At 36.1% G+C, this 16,978-nt stretch overlaps 1 protein-coding gene across 1 annotated transcript; it reads right to left on the bottom strand.

Annotated features, from left to right (window-relative positions):
* Window positions 1-478: 478 nt before the first annotated feature.
* On the bottom strand, window positions 479-16,957 carry LOC148271542 (dynein axonemal intermediate chain 7-like). Its single transcript, XM_088241268.1, has 8 exons — window positions 16,816-16,957; window positions 15,070-15,212; window positions 12,891-12,966; window positions 8,028-8,181; window positions 4,666-4,814; window positions 3,562-3,631; window positions 1,783-1,881; window positions 479-716 (listed from the first exon to the last, which is right to left on the bottom strand). Exons 4-8 carry the CDS (start codon window positions 8,157-8,159, stop codon window positions 579-581), a joined length of 588 nt encoding a protein of 195 aa, XP_088097394.1. The 5' UTR covers window positions 8,160-8,181; window positions 12,891-12,966; window positions 15,070-15,212; window positions 16,816-16,957; the 3' UTR covers window positions 479-578.
* Window positions 16,958-16,978: the final 21 nt, after the last annotated feature.

Below are 16,978 nucleotides of genomic sequence, written 5' to 3'. Positions count from 1 at the left end.
TACCAAAAATAAGTCTCGCTGCGGCATTCAATACAGACTGTAGGCGAGTCATTTTATTCATTGGTAGACCTGCGTAGATACCATTACAATACTCGACTCTAGACACTACAAACGCATTTATTAATTGACGGGCGGCATCAACTGGCAAATTTTTGCGTATGCATTTAATCTGTCTCAGCTGGTAAAAGCATGAACTTATCGTTCTACTAATTTGAGCGTCAAGAGGAAGGTCAGAATTGGATGAGTCCCAGTAGTTTAACGGTGGTTTCTATATTACCTTCTATAAAATATTCTTCATCTCTGTTAAAATACATCAATAAAAATATATTTTCTTGAAAAAAAGAAGCAGTGGGCCGGGTATCCGGCTATACCGCTCAGGGGCTCGCCGAATATCCGGTATCTGGCCAAAACACTATCCGTTTCATCACTAATAATAACACGCGTTTCGTGAACTTTGTCAATTTATTATCAGTTTGAGAGTTTGTTTATTAAAAATGGACAATTAAATAACATCTAAAGTAGAAGAGATTTTAAAAATGGCAAACAACCTGGACGTTGCGCGAATATCCAAATTAAATCTACGAGAAGCTACACGGCTTAACAGCCCAGAGAAGATCTTTGACGTTTTCCACCAGCTCCCAGGAAATTTGGGATAATATTTCTTTGGCTTCCTCTCCCCCGTGTCCTGCGATCAGGCTGTACACATCCGGATAGAACTGAAATCAAATTACAAGTGTTTTTAACAAGGATATAATGCTAACATAACACCCACTCTCCTCTAAAGATGCGAATCGTGGCACCATAGAATTAAGAATAGTCCAGAAGGAGCGTAGAATCATATTTAAATACATCGGACTGTGTCCATTAATTCCCCCACTATGCCCTACTTTCTCCGCGCATTCGTGAGGCCGCAGCGTAATGTTGCTTGATGGGAAAAAAAATTAATCATAACACGCAAAAAAGCAATCTGTTAATTTCTCTAAAATTTTATTGCGCACGCGGAAACATTGATTGACACAACAGAGTAGATACGTAATGGGTCATTTAATAAAAGTAATTGAATAAATGAACTTTAAACTTAAAATATAAAACAAATTTTATTTTACACAAAACGGATATTTTTATATCATGTTAAATAATATTTGATGTTTTGAAGATAATGTCGATCAAATGTCCACCACAGAGTAACCTGAGATACAATTTTCATTAATTCTCTCACTAGATGAGCAAAGTAGGGTAAACAAAATTACTACCCTGGCAACACTAATGAAATTTATATTTTGTTTCTTCGACAATCTGACAGATGGAAAAATAATTCAATTTTTAAGTAATGCATTTGCTACTTACACATGAAATGTGATCCCATCCTGTTTCTTTAAGATCCTAGCAGGATTTATACACTTTAAAACGACAACACGGCATAGTTGAATTCAAATCAGGAGTTGCGTACTGAGCGACGTCTACAAAAAAACTAATGGACTAAAACGTAAAACTAATCCTTTAAGAGTAGTTAAGTCGCCTTATGTTTGATGCAGTTTCTGGACTATTCCTAATTCTATTGCATTTTTAGTACAATTTGGGTTTTTTGTTGGATTAATGAGAAGTCATTTATTTTATCCTCGAAGAGATATGCTCGAGTGCATGTGACATTACTTTGTGTGCTTCGTCAATGTCATCATTCGAGCCCGAAATGATATATGTATAGTGGCATATCATCAGCGTATAAAGGTGCAAACGGGGGATACGAATATGAACAAAAAAAGGGGCGATGTTCTAACTTACAGCCAAATCAGGTATGGGGTCCGTACTGTACTCGGCTGAGACTTCCGTAGCCTCTACAAGAGTCGCCCTCAACGGCGTCACGTGGAGAATCTCAAAAGTCTGCAACAAAGTCCATTTATCAAATGCTATAGTCCTTAAAATATAGCTTGATTTAGAATGACAGTTGTCAGCAATAGTGATGACATAACTTTGTAAAACATAATTATATATAATCAACTTTAAAACAAAAAAAACTAAAATAAACCTAATTATTAACGACGTTCTCACAAGGTTACATCATTTTGCAAAAATGTTAGAGATGGGACAAATTCATCAATGTAAATTGATCGAATAAAATAATTATTTATTTGATGTTAATGAAAAAAGTATAAATACCTTATTTTTTGGTGAATAATTGTCTTAAACACACTATAATAGGCTTGTTTTTGCGTTTTTATATCAATTTTCGGAAACAGAGTTTCATGTTTGGATGAAAAACCTGATAAAATCGATTTGATCGGTACATGATCAGTGATCAGTAATTTCCCATCGCTATTGACATTAGTTTGGCAGCTGTCATTTTAATCAAGAGTTAATTTAAATCAAGATTGAAATGTCACAATCTAAATATTTGAGTTGTTCCTTTCTCCTTCTTATTTCCTTCCCATCTCCTCTCCTCTCTTCATAGTATAGTGTTAATTATTTTTTTAGTTAATTTTTGTTTTTAATTTTTTATAAAATTTAATTTTTTTCTACAAATGTTTGAGGTCACCACCGGAGTTCGTCAAGGTTGCGTCCTTGCACCGTTCCTTTTTATAATCCTCATGGACTTCATCCTAAGGAAGTCAATTCCACTTGGTCGAGGACTATCCATCTCCTCCTCCTTACAAAAACTCTGCTACCTACAGTATGCTAATGATGCGGCTATAATTGATGATTCAGTCAGGGGTCTTCAGGCCACTGTAGATAGCCTAAATAGGTACTCTGCATGCATGGGTTTAAAAATCAATATTGCAAAAACCCATGTACTGCGTAACACTTCACGCCTTGATGCCCAAGGTATTGATTTTACAAGGTATCAGGTTCTCGACGTCCTGGACGTCCACTGCTGACTGTTCGTCGGCAGTTTATGTCAGAACTTTGGGACGAGAACATGACTTGGGAGGATTCACAGGAGCTGGCAGCCGACAGAGATGCCTGGAGGATCTTCGTAGACACCATATGCAATTTTAAGATTCAGTATAATTCCTTAGAATAAGTTCATGTTTTTGTAATTTTCTCAAACTGAACGGTTTGGGTAGGTAGGAAGAAACGCCCTTATATGTATATACAGGGTGTTCTTTAAACCAGGTCACATACGAAACCACGGTGGTCAGTATCGGCAAGAAGACATATTAGCATATTAAAAAAAATATTTAGAGCGCAGAAATTTTTTAAAAATAAAATATTTAAAAAAACAAATGGTTGCTTACTTCTGCAGGGGAGAAGCGAGGGGGGCGTGGCCATGTGGTTGACGGTGTATCAGACTCCTCCCTCCCCGCTCCTCGCTTCTCCCTTGCGGAAGTGAGCAACCATTGATTTTTTTAAATATTTTATTTTTGTAAATTTTATTCGTTCTAAAAATGTATTTTAATGTGCCAATAGGTCTTCTTGCTCATACTGGTCATCGTGGTTTCGGATGCGACAGGGTTTAAAGAACACCCTGTATGCTGTATATGTATATAAAGTGTTAAATAATAGTAAGAACTTCCTTGCTTTCAAAATTTTGATTTTTAGTGCGACTGGGCCTTGGAAACTCACCTCAATATCCGACAGCAAATATTCTCTGACTTGCTGGACAACGGCTCTCCGCCCGGCACTCACATTCCACCTGCAAAATGTACGGAGGGACAGCTTGTAGTGAAAATTCGATGGTTGTAATAGAGAAATATTACAAAATTTATTCATTTCTCCTTTATATTTTAAATAGGCTTTTAAGAAAGAAAGTGCCAACCTCAGAATGATTAAAAATTTAAATGATTATTTTATTTATTTCGAATACGAACAGATGTACACGTTAAATTTATATATATATTTTTTAAAAACTATATAAAATGTATACATAGTAGGGCCTGCCATCCAATTATATGTATTCACTAAATAATACTGTAATAAAGCGACAACGGCTTGAAGTTTAAACTATATAAATAATAAATATACTATATATTAAAATAAGATATATTTATCTTATTTTTATTTATCCATATTTGGACAAAACAAGGAGATAGTGGAAAGGAAAATAAGGAAATTGATAAGGAGCGGTAAAGGATGATTGAAGGAAAGTAAGAGTGGAAAATTGAATTTGATTTAATGATTATTTGAATTATGAATGAAGAGCATGAATCAAGCCTATTAATTCTCTTCTGTACATATTGTATGAAGTGTTAAATACATCAAGACTATTAAATTTTTTGTTAAATGTTTCACATATACGAGGGATCGTATAATGTTTCCGATGATTAGTTTTAATTTTACGAATACAGAAAATATCAGAGAGTCTAGTTGGCCTGGAGGGGACACGGTAAGCAAGTAGATTAATGAGTTCCGGGGAATCGAATTTATTATTTACAATTTGGTAAAGCAGGATCTGATCAAACATATCTCTTCTGTGTGCTAATGAATCAAGATTATAAAATTTTAATGAAGCTAAATAATCTGGAAAATGCAAATGAAATTTGTAATCTAGTTTTTTCAGGAATTTTTTTTGAACACTCTCGATTCTAATCGTAATTAAAGGAAAAATTGCTCGGTGGTTGTCACTTTCAACGCGTATTGAGGAGTACTAGACCCGGCAGCGTCACGCGTCGGTACTAGAGGTGGTAAAAAATTGCTGTTTTAAAATTGCTGTTGGTGAGGTGGGCTTACCTGGACCACTGGAAGTTGTAGGCCGTGCAGCAGTGCGCCATGCAGTGGTACAGGTGCTCCTCCATCACGGGCAGCTTGGGGCAGCTGCCCTCCACGAGAATGGGGGCATCCTCGGTCGGGAACATGTCGACGCCCCCGGCTTGCAATCTCTGCACAAAAACAACTAATTCTGACGAGGGGATTGCCAATTCGCATCTTCATCTACCGGACATTGGTCCAATTGTGGCAGAAGACAAAAAATAATTTGATTATTTTTTTCAATTCAATTTTTGTTATCTTTTATTTCTACATAGTTTTCTCTTGCAAACTATCATTAATAATAAAAATAATGTGACCTCACTGGAGACTGGGGTTACCCGTGCCGAGGACACTTAAAAATATACTTTTTATTTAAATATTTTTACATTTGAGAATAAACAAAGAAGACTAATTTAATAAACAGAGATAATTAACAAAATGTTCAGATTGTTTAATTACTACGTACAAATGTAAATCTATATTATTTATATTACAAAACGCACAATGAAATTAATAAAAACCTAAAAAACTAACTAAATCACAATATTGGATTGGGCAAATTATCCACTTTTTTAGAGCCTTTTTAAACATTTTCTCGTTACTAATTGTTTTAATAGATGGTGGAAGTAGGCTATAGATTTTAATTGAATAATACTCTTCTTCTTCTTCTTCGTTTTTTCATGGCCTTTTCACTTCTCTATTCGGAGTGTTCTGGCCAGTGTCGAGTATTTTTGTTTTTTACACATGTGTTAGTAATATAATATGTACAAGTTAGTATGTTAGTATTTAATATAATATAAACATATAATAATAAAACATATTTACAACTTTACACTATTTACAACTAGATATTTACATAAGATTTTAAATACACTTTATTGGGTGGGGACAGGAGAGTTAGAATATGAATAGGGAATGGGATATTAATATCAGAGAGGTCGGATAGGAAATCAGGATAACAATCATTTATGGGGCATCCGAAAAAAATATGGTTTAAATCTTCCTCATCTAGCTGACATTCGCAAATGGCAGAGTCCCGGACATGGATTCTGAACAGGTGAGAACCATTGCAGTGAATAATACTCAAAATCCCTTTATCCGAAAGTGGTATTAGTTTGTATTCATTTATTTGAATACAACATATACATTACAAACATATATTCAATACGTACATATAATAAAAAATAAAAAAATACATTCTAGAGACTCATGTCAAAGTAGTAGGAGAATCCTGCTCCGGGAAACCCCTTCGGATACATAGAACAGATCAACATTCAGAGCGATGTTGTTCAGCGTAGCGGTAGCCCTTCCAACAGGCAGGGTAGTCCTGTATATCGAAATATGAAATAATCTATGCTGACGCTGTCTTAGGTAATTATCAGGAACATACAAACCAATGCTCATCATAATCTCAGGATTATCGATCATACCGCGCATCGCGATCGATAAAAATGTGTAGCCAAATACACATTCCTTCTAGTCTCTAAACTGTTGTAGCCGAGCACACCCTGGAGAAACTCGGTCGGGTAGAGCCGAGGATAATACCCTTCGTACATCCTTTTATCGCGGGGTAATGCCTTATTAGTAAATAACAGCATTTATCTATATTATTCCAGTAGCTCAAACACAAATAACTGTCGACGTGCTAATAAGCGACGTGATAACAATTTGTCACCATGGTTGATTATCGTATTCACGATCACAATACAACATCCGTGTGAACACCTAATATTAAATGTCAAAATATTACGTTTCGCGACGTATAATCCTGCTGCGCAATCACAAATTTGAATTTCACCGGTGTAAATATGGAAAATATTCCAAAACTGCTTCTTTCATTTATTTATTTATTATTTATCACGCTGTTCATTGCATTTAGCCGGCGCGGCGGTTGGCGAGCCAAATGTCAAGAAAAGCAGTCGCCATAGTAATTGTAATTAAATTTTCACTTTTTTATATTAGATACTCCTTACTATTTTGCAAATGCAATATATTGTATTATTCTTTATAGCAAACGCCGATTTTTCGCCAGTGAACTGTTTTTATTTACGAGGAAAACAAAAAACAAACCGACACGAGCGTTGACTTAGAGATTACACACGCGTTGACTTATGACTGCGATAACTTGAGCATGAGCATTGTTGTTCATTGCTTATCGCTCAAATGCTTAGCATGTTTTTAAGCACGTCGATAGTTATTTGTGATTGAGCTACTGGCCGATTACCTTTCTTTCCCATCCTTATGGTACCTACCTAACATCAAGATAGAAGAAATACAGAATTAGAATATTTAGATTTTTAACAAAACAAACAAAATTTGAACATTATTTATTTTTTTAAACTTTTTTTTTATAATAAAGAAATATTAGCGTTCTTATAATTTACCAAAATATTTCAATTTTGACGGCCATTTTCAACGAGTTGTAATTAACTCACTATTCTCTTCATTCTCAGGTGAATAAAACGGTAAGTGCTGGTTTCTTCCATCTCCGACAGATCGAATCCGTGCGGAGAAATATTCCTAAAGACGCAACTAAAGCTCTTGTAAATGCTTATGTCGTTTCGCGTCTAGATTACTGTCATGGAATATACGCAAATCTCCCAAAATATCAAACTAATAAACTTCAATCTGTTTCCAATGCAGCAGCGAGGCTTATTACGGGAGTAAAAATATATTCTCACATCTCACAACATCTTCGAGATTTGCACTGGTTAAAAAGCCAGGAGATAATAAAATACAAGCTGTGCTGGACAGTATTCAAATCCCTTCATGAAATGGCTCTAAAATACCTATCGGACCTTTGTATTAGGGAAAATACATGGCAAAGAAAATCTACTCTTAGGTCAGCATTTGATTCAGGAAGAGGAAAACTTGTCGAAATCACTACACTAGATTTGGAGATCGTGCTTTTGCCGCCGCCGGCCCCTCTGCCTGGAACCGATTGCCTTCAAACTTACGAACCATCGACAGTCCCAGTCAGTTCAGATCCCAACTAAAATCCCACTTCTTTAGACTATCATATCCTCAATTTTAAATCTGAAAATATAATATATCACTTAAGTTTAGTTAGAATGTAAGTTTAGATATACAATTGTAAAGCGCCCTTGAGGTGATTTTTTACAAAAATGGCGCTATATAAATCAGCCAAATATTATTATAATTAGAAAATGGAAACCAAGTTGGGGTAGAGGGGGTTCGAACCTAGGACCTCTGATCCGTGAGTCCGCAACACTAGCCACGGGACCACAACCCGATTAAAGTAAAATTAGTACCCTATAGTGCGTAAAATTCTTGGATTCGTCACGCAATGGCAGTGCAAAGTGGACAGCATTAGAATGACTTACGTTGATCAGCTCCTTGAGGGTGAAGGTTTTGCAGACCATGTTCTGCAGAGCCTTGGTGGCTCCGTTCTGAATGGACTTGACCTTGATCCCGCTGCTCAGTACTTCCACCTCGAGGACTATAATGGCGCCCATAATTGTCACCACAACACCATCGCTATAAACACAGCAATCAAATAGTTTAAATGAAAAAAAAATCAAATTAAGAATACGGGAAAAATATCATTTTATTATTTTATTTATTTTATTATTTTATTTTATTAGGGAAATCAACAGTTCTACATACATATTTTTAGTAAACAAACAGATATAGTGTATAAACTCAGAACTAATAACAGATTTCCACATAGTATACAAAGTTAGTAAAGAAAATATATTACATATCAAATAAATACATACAATTTATACATTCAAAAATGTTATTTTCATGTACTCAATAATCAAAGATTTTTAAAATATTTATTTTAAGAACATTAAGTTACTGTAAATTGGGCGGGATAAGGACAAGAATGCTTGAAGAGAGGATAAGGAGGGGAGGGGAGATGTACATATTTATTATTATAATGTCTACTAAGTTACATAATACATTTTTAGTGTAAATTTTAAATCTGACAGAGTGATGTTTGTATAATCTATACTTTTAAATTTTGTATTGTACATTGAAAAAGTCCTACGAAAAAAAGCATTTTTAACATACGATGTTTTACTTATTGGTACATGAAACAGGTGGTACCGTCTACAAATCCTGGCTGGCACATGTATTGTTATTAAACCAAGCAGCTCTGTACAGTCAACCATTTCTGTCATAATTTTGTAAAGCAGTAGTTGGTCCGCACACACTCTGCGGTATTGTAGAGAAATGATTCCACGGAAGGTGGAGGCAGTGAGAGTAGATACACAAGAAATACCGGTTTTGTATTTAAGGTACTTTATAAATTTGTTTTGAATATTTTCTATTCTACTTATATATATGGCATCTGAGAGGCGTACTCCAAATGGCTTCTGACAAATGTATAATATAATGAAATAAGGGCCTTTGGATTATCAAAGTGTTTACTCATTCGAATTATGAAACCTAACATGCTCAATGCTTTGGAGGTAATTGTTTAGAACATTTTGGTGTGGAAGCGGGTCTTATAATAAATGCAATAAAGACTAAAACTATGCATGTTAGATCCCCTCATGTACCAGCACTGAATCAAATTAATATAGTCTCTCATAGTTTTAACTGTCTTCATAATGGTATGGCCATATTATGTGAAAACATTGGTGTAGTTAATGAATATGTGTATTTGGGCATTACTATTGATATTTTTTTAAATGTGATAAACATAGAATTAAGAATTTCAGAAACCGCATACGCACATCAAACAGAAGGCGACTCAACAACTCATAAATGAGTAGGTTTACGTTTTGCCCAATTAGTTTCATTGTAGACGTCGCTCAGTACGCAACTCCTGATTTGAATTCAACTATGCCGTGTTGTGTCCTTTTGAAGTGCAGAAATACTGCTAGGATCTTAAAGAAATGGCATCACATTTCATGTATAATTAACAAACGAACGTTTAAGTAGCAAATGAATTACTTAAAAATTGAATTATTTTTCCATCTGTCAAATTGTCGAAGAAACAAAATGGAAATTTCGTTAGTATTGCCAAGGTAGATTTTTTTTTAACCCTACTTTGCTCATTTTATAAAAGAACTAATGAAAATTAGACCTCGGATTAAACAACGCCGTGGGGGACATTTGAACGACATTATCTTTAAAACATCAAATATTATTCAACATGATATAAAAATATTTGTTTTGTGTCAAATAAAATTTGTTTTATATTTTAACTTCAAAGTTCATAAATTGAATTACTCTTATTAATAATCATTTAAATGACCCTTTATTTATCTTATCTGTTGTGTCAATCAATGTTTCCGCGTGCACAATAATTTTTTTTTAAAAGTAACAGGTTGCTTTTTTTTTACCTTACATTTGTGTTATGATTTTTTTTTCCCATCAAGCATCATTTTAAAAAAAAAAAAAAAAAAGAAATATTTGCGTTCTTATGATTTACCCAAATATTTAATATAGAGGGCCATTCTCAATGAGTTGTGAATAACTCACTATTAGAAAATGGAATCAAGTTGGGGTAGAGTGGGATTCGAACCACGGACCTTTGGTCTGTGATTCCGAGACACTAGCCACGGGACCACAACCCGACACATTACCCGGTGACTTTACGTATGCGCGTGGCGAAAGTGTGTCTAAGTGGGGGAATTATTGAACACAGTCCGATGTATTCAAATATGATTCTACGCTCCTTCTGGACTATTCGTAATTCCATGTTTTTAAAAAAATTAAAGTATATTAAGCCAAATATGTTAGTATTATAAATTTTTGTAAAAGGCAGATTTGCCGTTAATAAAATAAAAATAAAATAATCCTGAGATGGTTTGGTCACGTAGAACGAATGGACGACAAAAGAATGGTAAAACAAGTATATATGGCGAAAATGAACGGCAACATGAGACTAGGACGACCGAGGAAGACGTGGCACGATCAGATAAACCAAAATCTTAAGTCTGGTCATGTCAAAAGCAGACAGAACCGAAGGGCGTGTATGACAAGATGTATGAATGTGGAAGGAGATAGGAATGTATGCCAGGATAGACGTGTGTGGCGGTCCATTCTCTCTGCCTATCCCTACGGGAAAATGGCGTGATGGTAGTAGTAGGAGAAATAAAATAAAGTGACTGTTGAGTATCTTGTAGGCCACTATCAGGTCGCTCCATTCCCGCCGTTCCTGCAGCGTTGTGAGACCGAGAGTCTCCTGTCTCTCCACATATGGAGTACAAATGGATGTACATCTCTGCTGGCGAGCTCACTTATTAAAGTATTACTAATTCATTAGAATTAAGCCGCAAAATATTGTTCAGTCTACACTCACTTAGAAGGTTGCAAAAATTCTTACCCATTTTTAAAAATTTATTTATTTACAATTTTAAAAAACCCGTTAGGGTTACATTAGAAATTTAATATTGTCAAGTCATTTTATGTCTCGTCTAGTCTAGTTAGTTCAGTCATCATGTGCTTTTTCAGATAGATTTTAAATTTGTCTCCAGTAAAAGTTTTCAAGTAGTAAGGTAGGTCGTTGTAGTGTTTAATTCCATTATGTAGTATTTTTGACTGTCCTGTGTTTGTCTTTGCTTTTTCAATATGATAGTGTTGTTGTTGTCTGGTGTTATATTTGTGTATGTCAGCATTTTTGACTAATATTATGTCGTCGTCTTGTATGTTTCCCAGTGTTATTTTGTGCACAATTTTTAAGGTCTCAATTTTAGTCAAGTAGTTTATGTCAAACGGGTGTGTTTTTTTGTACAGTTCAGTCGTAGAGGTCAGGTAGGGTAGGTTGTATGTTAGTTTAAGAAATACTAAACGCACCCTTGTACAAGCATTACTACTACCCATTCTAGATTACGCTGATGTTTCCATGACTGATTTAAGCTGTGAGCAACTCGATAAACTCGAACGACTTCAGAATACATGCATAAGGTACATTTTTGGTCTTAGGAAATATGACCACATTTCTGATTATCGTAGGCAACTGAAATGGCTCAAAATTAGACAGCGGAGAGACTGTCACTCCCTCTCACTTCTGTTCAATGTACTTCATAGTCCTAACGCTCCTATATACCTCCGTCAACGCTTATCAGTTCAAGGTTTACCTCTTCGTTCTAATTCTCAAGGCACTCTCTTAATACCCATCCACAATTCCTCTTTCTTCTCTAACTCATATAGTATCCATCCGGCTTGACTGTGGAATCATCTCCCATCCACCATCGAAGATGTTGCTACATTATCTCTGTTTAAATCACGTCTGAAGAAACATCTCCTTTCTCTTCCTTAATCTCTCCTCCTTTCCTCTTTCCTCTTTTTTTCTTTTTCCCATTGAGTAATAGTTCTGATTTAAGGTAATTTATAAACAAATACGTTTATTTCAATTTTTAATATATTTTTAGCTTTTTAATATTTATTTTCTATTGAATATGTTCTGTAACTTGAATTATAAAAAAAAAACTTTTATTTCATTGGTTGGTGGTAAGAAATTGCTATTTGGCAATAAGCCCGCCAATGTACAAATAACATTGTGTACAAAAAGTTAAATAAATAAATAAAAATAAATATGGAAGCCGTTTTAGGCTCGGCGACAACTTTGAAGATCGTCTTTGGACTCTTTCCAACAAGTTAATATCTTTTTCTAGTTTGATTATGTCCAAATGCTTGCAGACTGGCTGGATTTCCTCCCTAGGGAGTTGTTCATATTTAAATTTATTTCAACAGAGAGGGAAAACGTTTTTGAGAAGGGAATATGGAAGTCTAGGCATTTACAGGGCTTATGACCTGTCATTGGCTGGTTTAAGTGGCCACTTTACACACTGTGTAACATTCACCATTCTGCCCAAGTTTGAACATCCCGTTGAAATAAATTTAAATATGAACAACTCCCTAGGGAGGAAATCCAGCCAGTCTGCAAGCATTTGGACATAATCAAACATTGTTGAATTACTACCTGGTAAAAGAAGAAGCATAAAAATTGAAAAATTGTTTTCAGGCGTTGCCTAGTAGGTGATTTGGTTCAGCCGGATGAATCTCACCCACGTGATAAAGGTTTCAGCTCTTTTTCTTCACAAAAGTCAACAGATGGAAGAGTTGAGGAAATGTGGATGTTCAAACTTGGGCAGAATGGTGAATGTTACACAGTGTGTAAAGTGGCCACTTAAACCAGCCAATGACAGGTCATAAGCCCTGTAAATGCCTAGACTTCCATATTCCCTTCTCAAAATCTTTTTCTAGTAATTATAATTTGATCTTACCGAGAGGCGTTTGGTTTAAGTTCCCATCCTTGGTAAGGCAGATTGCTATACTTCAGGGTGGCGAAGCCAATTGGATCTATAAAAACATTCAAACAATTTCATTTTTTTATTTATTTATTGACAGCAAAATAGTTTAACAAATTACAACAGCGACGGATAACATTTTAGAGAAGGGAATATGAAAGTCCAGGCATTTACAGGGCCTGTCATTGGCTGCTTTAAGTGGCCGCTTTACACACCGTGTAACATTTACTATTCTGCTCACATGGGCAAACATTTGGGCATCCACATTTCCTCAACTCTTCCATCTGTTGACTTTTGGGAAGTAAAGGAGCTGAAACCTTTATCGCGTAGGTGAGATTCATCCCTTATTCACTTGCTCACCTTCTACTTATAAACATTGTAGCTGACAGACGCTTTTTATGTCAGAATCCAACATGTTTAAAACCCTAGGGCCCAATACTGCAAAATGCCTCTGAAAAAAGGCAGTTCTACTTTGATTTACCCCAGCTCATTGCATATCTTGTTTTAATATTTTGTTGTGTATTTTGTTGTATTTTTTATTGAAGACCAGAAATTCGTAAGAACTTCCCTAACATAAAGTTGTCTGACAGTTAGGAAATTTGTTCTTTCAAATAGAGTATGAGAGGGATGGGTGGCAGGCGCGTTCCGTCCATAGATACTGTGAATGCGGCGCATCTCTTGAAATTTAAAAAATACTATGAATTTTACTACAAAAAAACATTATAAATACGAAATAAAACCTTCAAAAATGTATTCCTAAAATTCTCACTGAGTACGTTCGGGTGAACGCGATTCAAACAATATCTTTAGTATACATACCTAGCTACATATGCGTATTTCCTATACCAACGTACGTACTGAATATCTAGGTATCTTGTTCTTGACCTCTAACCTTCCAACTCTAATGTATGGGAGCGAAGTATGGAATTGGAAAAATAATGATGAAAGTAGGTTGAATGCTGTCGAAATGCGATCCCTCAGGCGAATGTGTGGTAAAACGATGTATGATAGGTGCACAAATGTCGAGATCCGTGAAGTGTGTAAGGCTGAGACATGCATTATTGACAGAATCAAGAAAGGGGTGCTGCGTTGGTTTGGACATGTAGAGCGAATGGACAGCGAAAGAACGACTAAAAGGATCTACGATGCAAATGTTGATGGATGCAGAAAACGAGGAAGACCGAGAAAGACATGGCACGATCAAGTCCATCAAATACTTGAAGATGGACATGTCAAAAGTAGGAATAATCGGCGTGCGTGCATAAGAAGATGTATGAATGTAGAGGAAGCGAGGTCTGTATGCCAAGATAGAGTGTTATGGCGTTCTATCCTCTCTGCCTACCCCTACGGGGTAACGGCGTGATGGTTTGTTGTTGTTGTTGTTCTTGATAGTATTTGTTGTATACGCGGGATGCTGCTTGTCGACTTGCGTCTAGTTCCCATAGCATTTGTCCAAATTTTTGCGCATGCGTTTTAGGTTCATAAGGTTTTAGATTTCTCTTTCGAGACTCGGAGAGAAAGAAGCATCCAACTTGTATAATGCAAAGAAAAAACGGCTCTAATAACGTTTATCATAAGGTTTGAAATAGCGCATCATTGACACTTGGCCCAAATTTATGAACGATTGTCTCGGGTCTTAGGTGTTTTGGTGTTTATATTGTTATCTCCTTTTCACGCCTACGGGCGCCGTCCCGGAAGACCACCGATGGCGATCTTTCAGCTTTGTTCGGCGGAACTAAGGGACGCGGAATTGACGTCGGAGGAGGCGAGGTGCGGGCTAACGATAAGGTCTCCCGGAAGCGTCTGGTGATGTCCACATGCTACACTTGGGAGTGGAAAAAGGAGAAGAAAATAAGAAAATTGACAGCTTCACCCCTAGACGCGCCCACCTGTGCTCCGTCAATTTATTGATTGTCAACTATGAATTATTATTACTCTGATGGACAACTTAAATAGCTTATTAAATAATTCTGGATAAACCTGCTAACATAAGGAATATGATGGTATTTTGTAAGCATCCTTACTGATAAAAGTCACCGCATGCGCCTGGTAGGCGGGTGGCAGTTTTAGCATATCCAGCAGTAGAGAGAAACAGGCTGATAAGAAGAAGAAGAAGTACCTGAATGACAAATAAATACGCAAGAGCGGTACTCACTGATGACGCCGATGCGGAAGGTGAGGGTGAACTTGTCCTCGTTATACTTGAGGTCGTGGACGTCTGCGGTGCTCCAGGCGCCGCGCTCCTCCTGCCAGCAGCAGACCAGCGGGGGCTCCAGCCACAGGACGGTCTCCGGCAGGCTGGACAGACGAACATCATTATTAGGTATTAATTTTGAAACCAGTTAGGGTTATATGAACATATTTTAAGGTCGAGGTGACCTTTCAGTGTTGTTTCAAACCTTACTACATTAATTTGCTTCTCGAGAAGAGTCGACTGCAGCATACCAGCGGCGAGTTGTGATTTATTTGATGGGTAATGTACAAAAATGTTAATTAATTTGTACCCGAATATAAGTGGGTAAAACTACAAATGATTGGCACTGTAAGCGTATTGATTGAGTCAATATTTATTTTAAAATTAAACAATCATCATTTCTAAAACATTTAAGTTTGTAACTGAAAATTCTTGATGGAAGTTCATTGTAATTTATTACATAAATAAAACATATTACAACAGAGATGAAGAACATTGAAGAGAAGGTAATATAGAAGTCTAGGCATCTACAGGGCTTATGACCTGTCAATGGCTGGTTTAAGAATTGAAGGAATATAGATATTCAAATATAGGCAGAATGGTGAATGTTACACAGTGTGTAAAGTGGCCACTTAAACCAGCCATAGATGCCTAGACATATTACCTTCTCTTAAATGTTCTTCATCTCTGTTGTTATATATTAATATAAACAGCTCCCCAGGGAGTTGAATCCAGTCCTTGTCTACAAAAATTTGGACAAACTCAAAATATTGTTGATAAATTACCTGGTCCATGAAGAAGTATAGAAATTGAAAAAATAATATTTTCAGGCATTGCCTAGTATGTAGGTGAAATAATTCAATTAGATGAATCTCACCCGCATAAATAAAGGTTTCAGCTCTTTAACTTCACAAAGATCAACAGATGAAAGAATTGAAGGAATATAGACATTCAAATATAGGCAGAATGGTGAATGTTACACAGTGTGTAAAGTGGCCACTTAAACCAGCCATTGACAGGTCATAAGCCCTGTAGATGCCTAGACTTCTATATTACCCTTTCTTAAATGTTCTTCATCTCTGTTGTAATATGTTAAAAATGTAATTATCTCACATTTGTGTAATGATTTTATTTTTCGCAATCTGGCAACATTACGAGGCGACTTCACGCATGCGCGCAGTGAAAGTGGGGCAGAGAGGGGGGATTTTTAGACACAGTCCGATTTATTCAAATATGTTTCTACGCTCCTTTTGGACTATTCTTAATTCTGTGTTTCCAATTTATAATTTTTCTTTTTAAACTTTATTATAAATTATAATAACATAACTATCTATTATATTATATTGTATTTAGCATGAATTGGGTTTATTTTTCTGAAATGTTCTAAATATCTGAATAAATAAATTAAATGAACTAACTAATGATAAGAAATCCATGAAGTATATCCGGTTTTCTTACTGTAAACGAACCAATCGGCAGGACTGACAGAGAAGAACCTGTGACGTCACTCGCGGAGTCATTTCAGAAATACAAAATTTAAAAAATCATGGGGCTTATAATACGATCTTTAAAAAAAAAAATGGCTTTGTTTAAAAGTCTATTACAAATAAAAAAAAAATAAAAAAGACACAGGACTTCTTTATTCAAACCTATAAAGCCCAAAATAAAGTCATTGTTAATAAATTTGCTGAAAGCTTTGAAGCTTACTTGATATGCACTAATATGAGCTTCTCCAGGGCGGCCTCCTGGCGCCGGATGTCGGCCTCTATCTCCTCCGGCAGGCGCGTGGCGCCGGGCGCGGGCGGGGGAGGGGGGATGTATTCCTCGCGGAACAGGACCGGCCTCAGGGCCTCTTGCGCTTCCACTGTAA

This window comes from Micrasema longulum, unplaced genomic scaffold (genome assembly GCF_059751315.1).
Source record: "Micrasema longulum isolate JH-2025_06_02 unplaced genomic scaffold, ASM5975131v1 h1tg002807l, whole genome shotgun sequence".
NCBI lineage: Eukaryota > Metazoa > Arthropoda > Insecta > Trichoptera > Brachycentridae > Micrasema > Micrasema longulum.
This window is presented reverse-complemented; position numbering and strand designations above follow the sequence as displayed.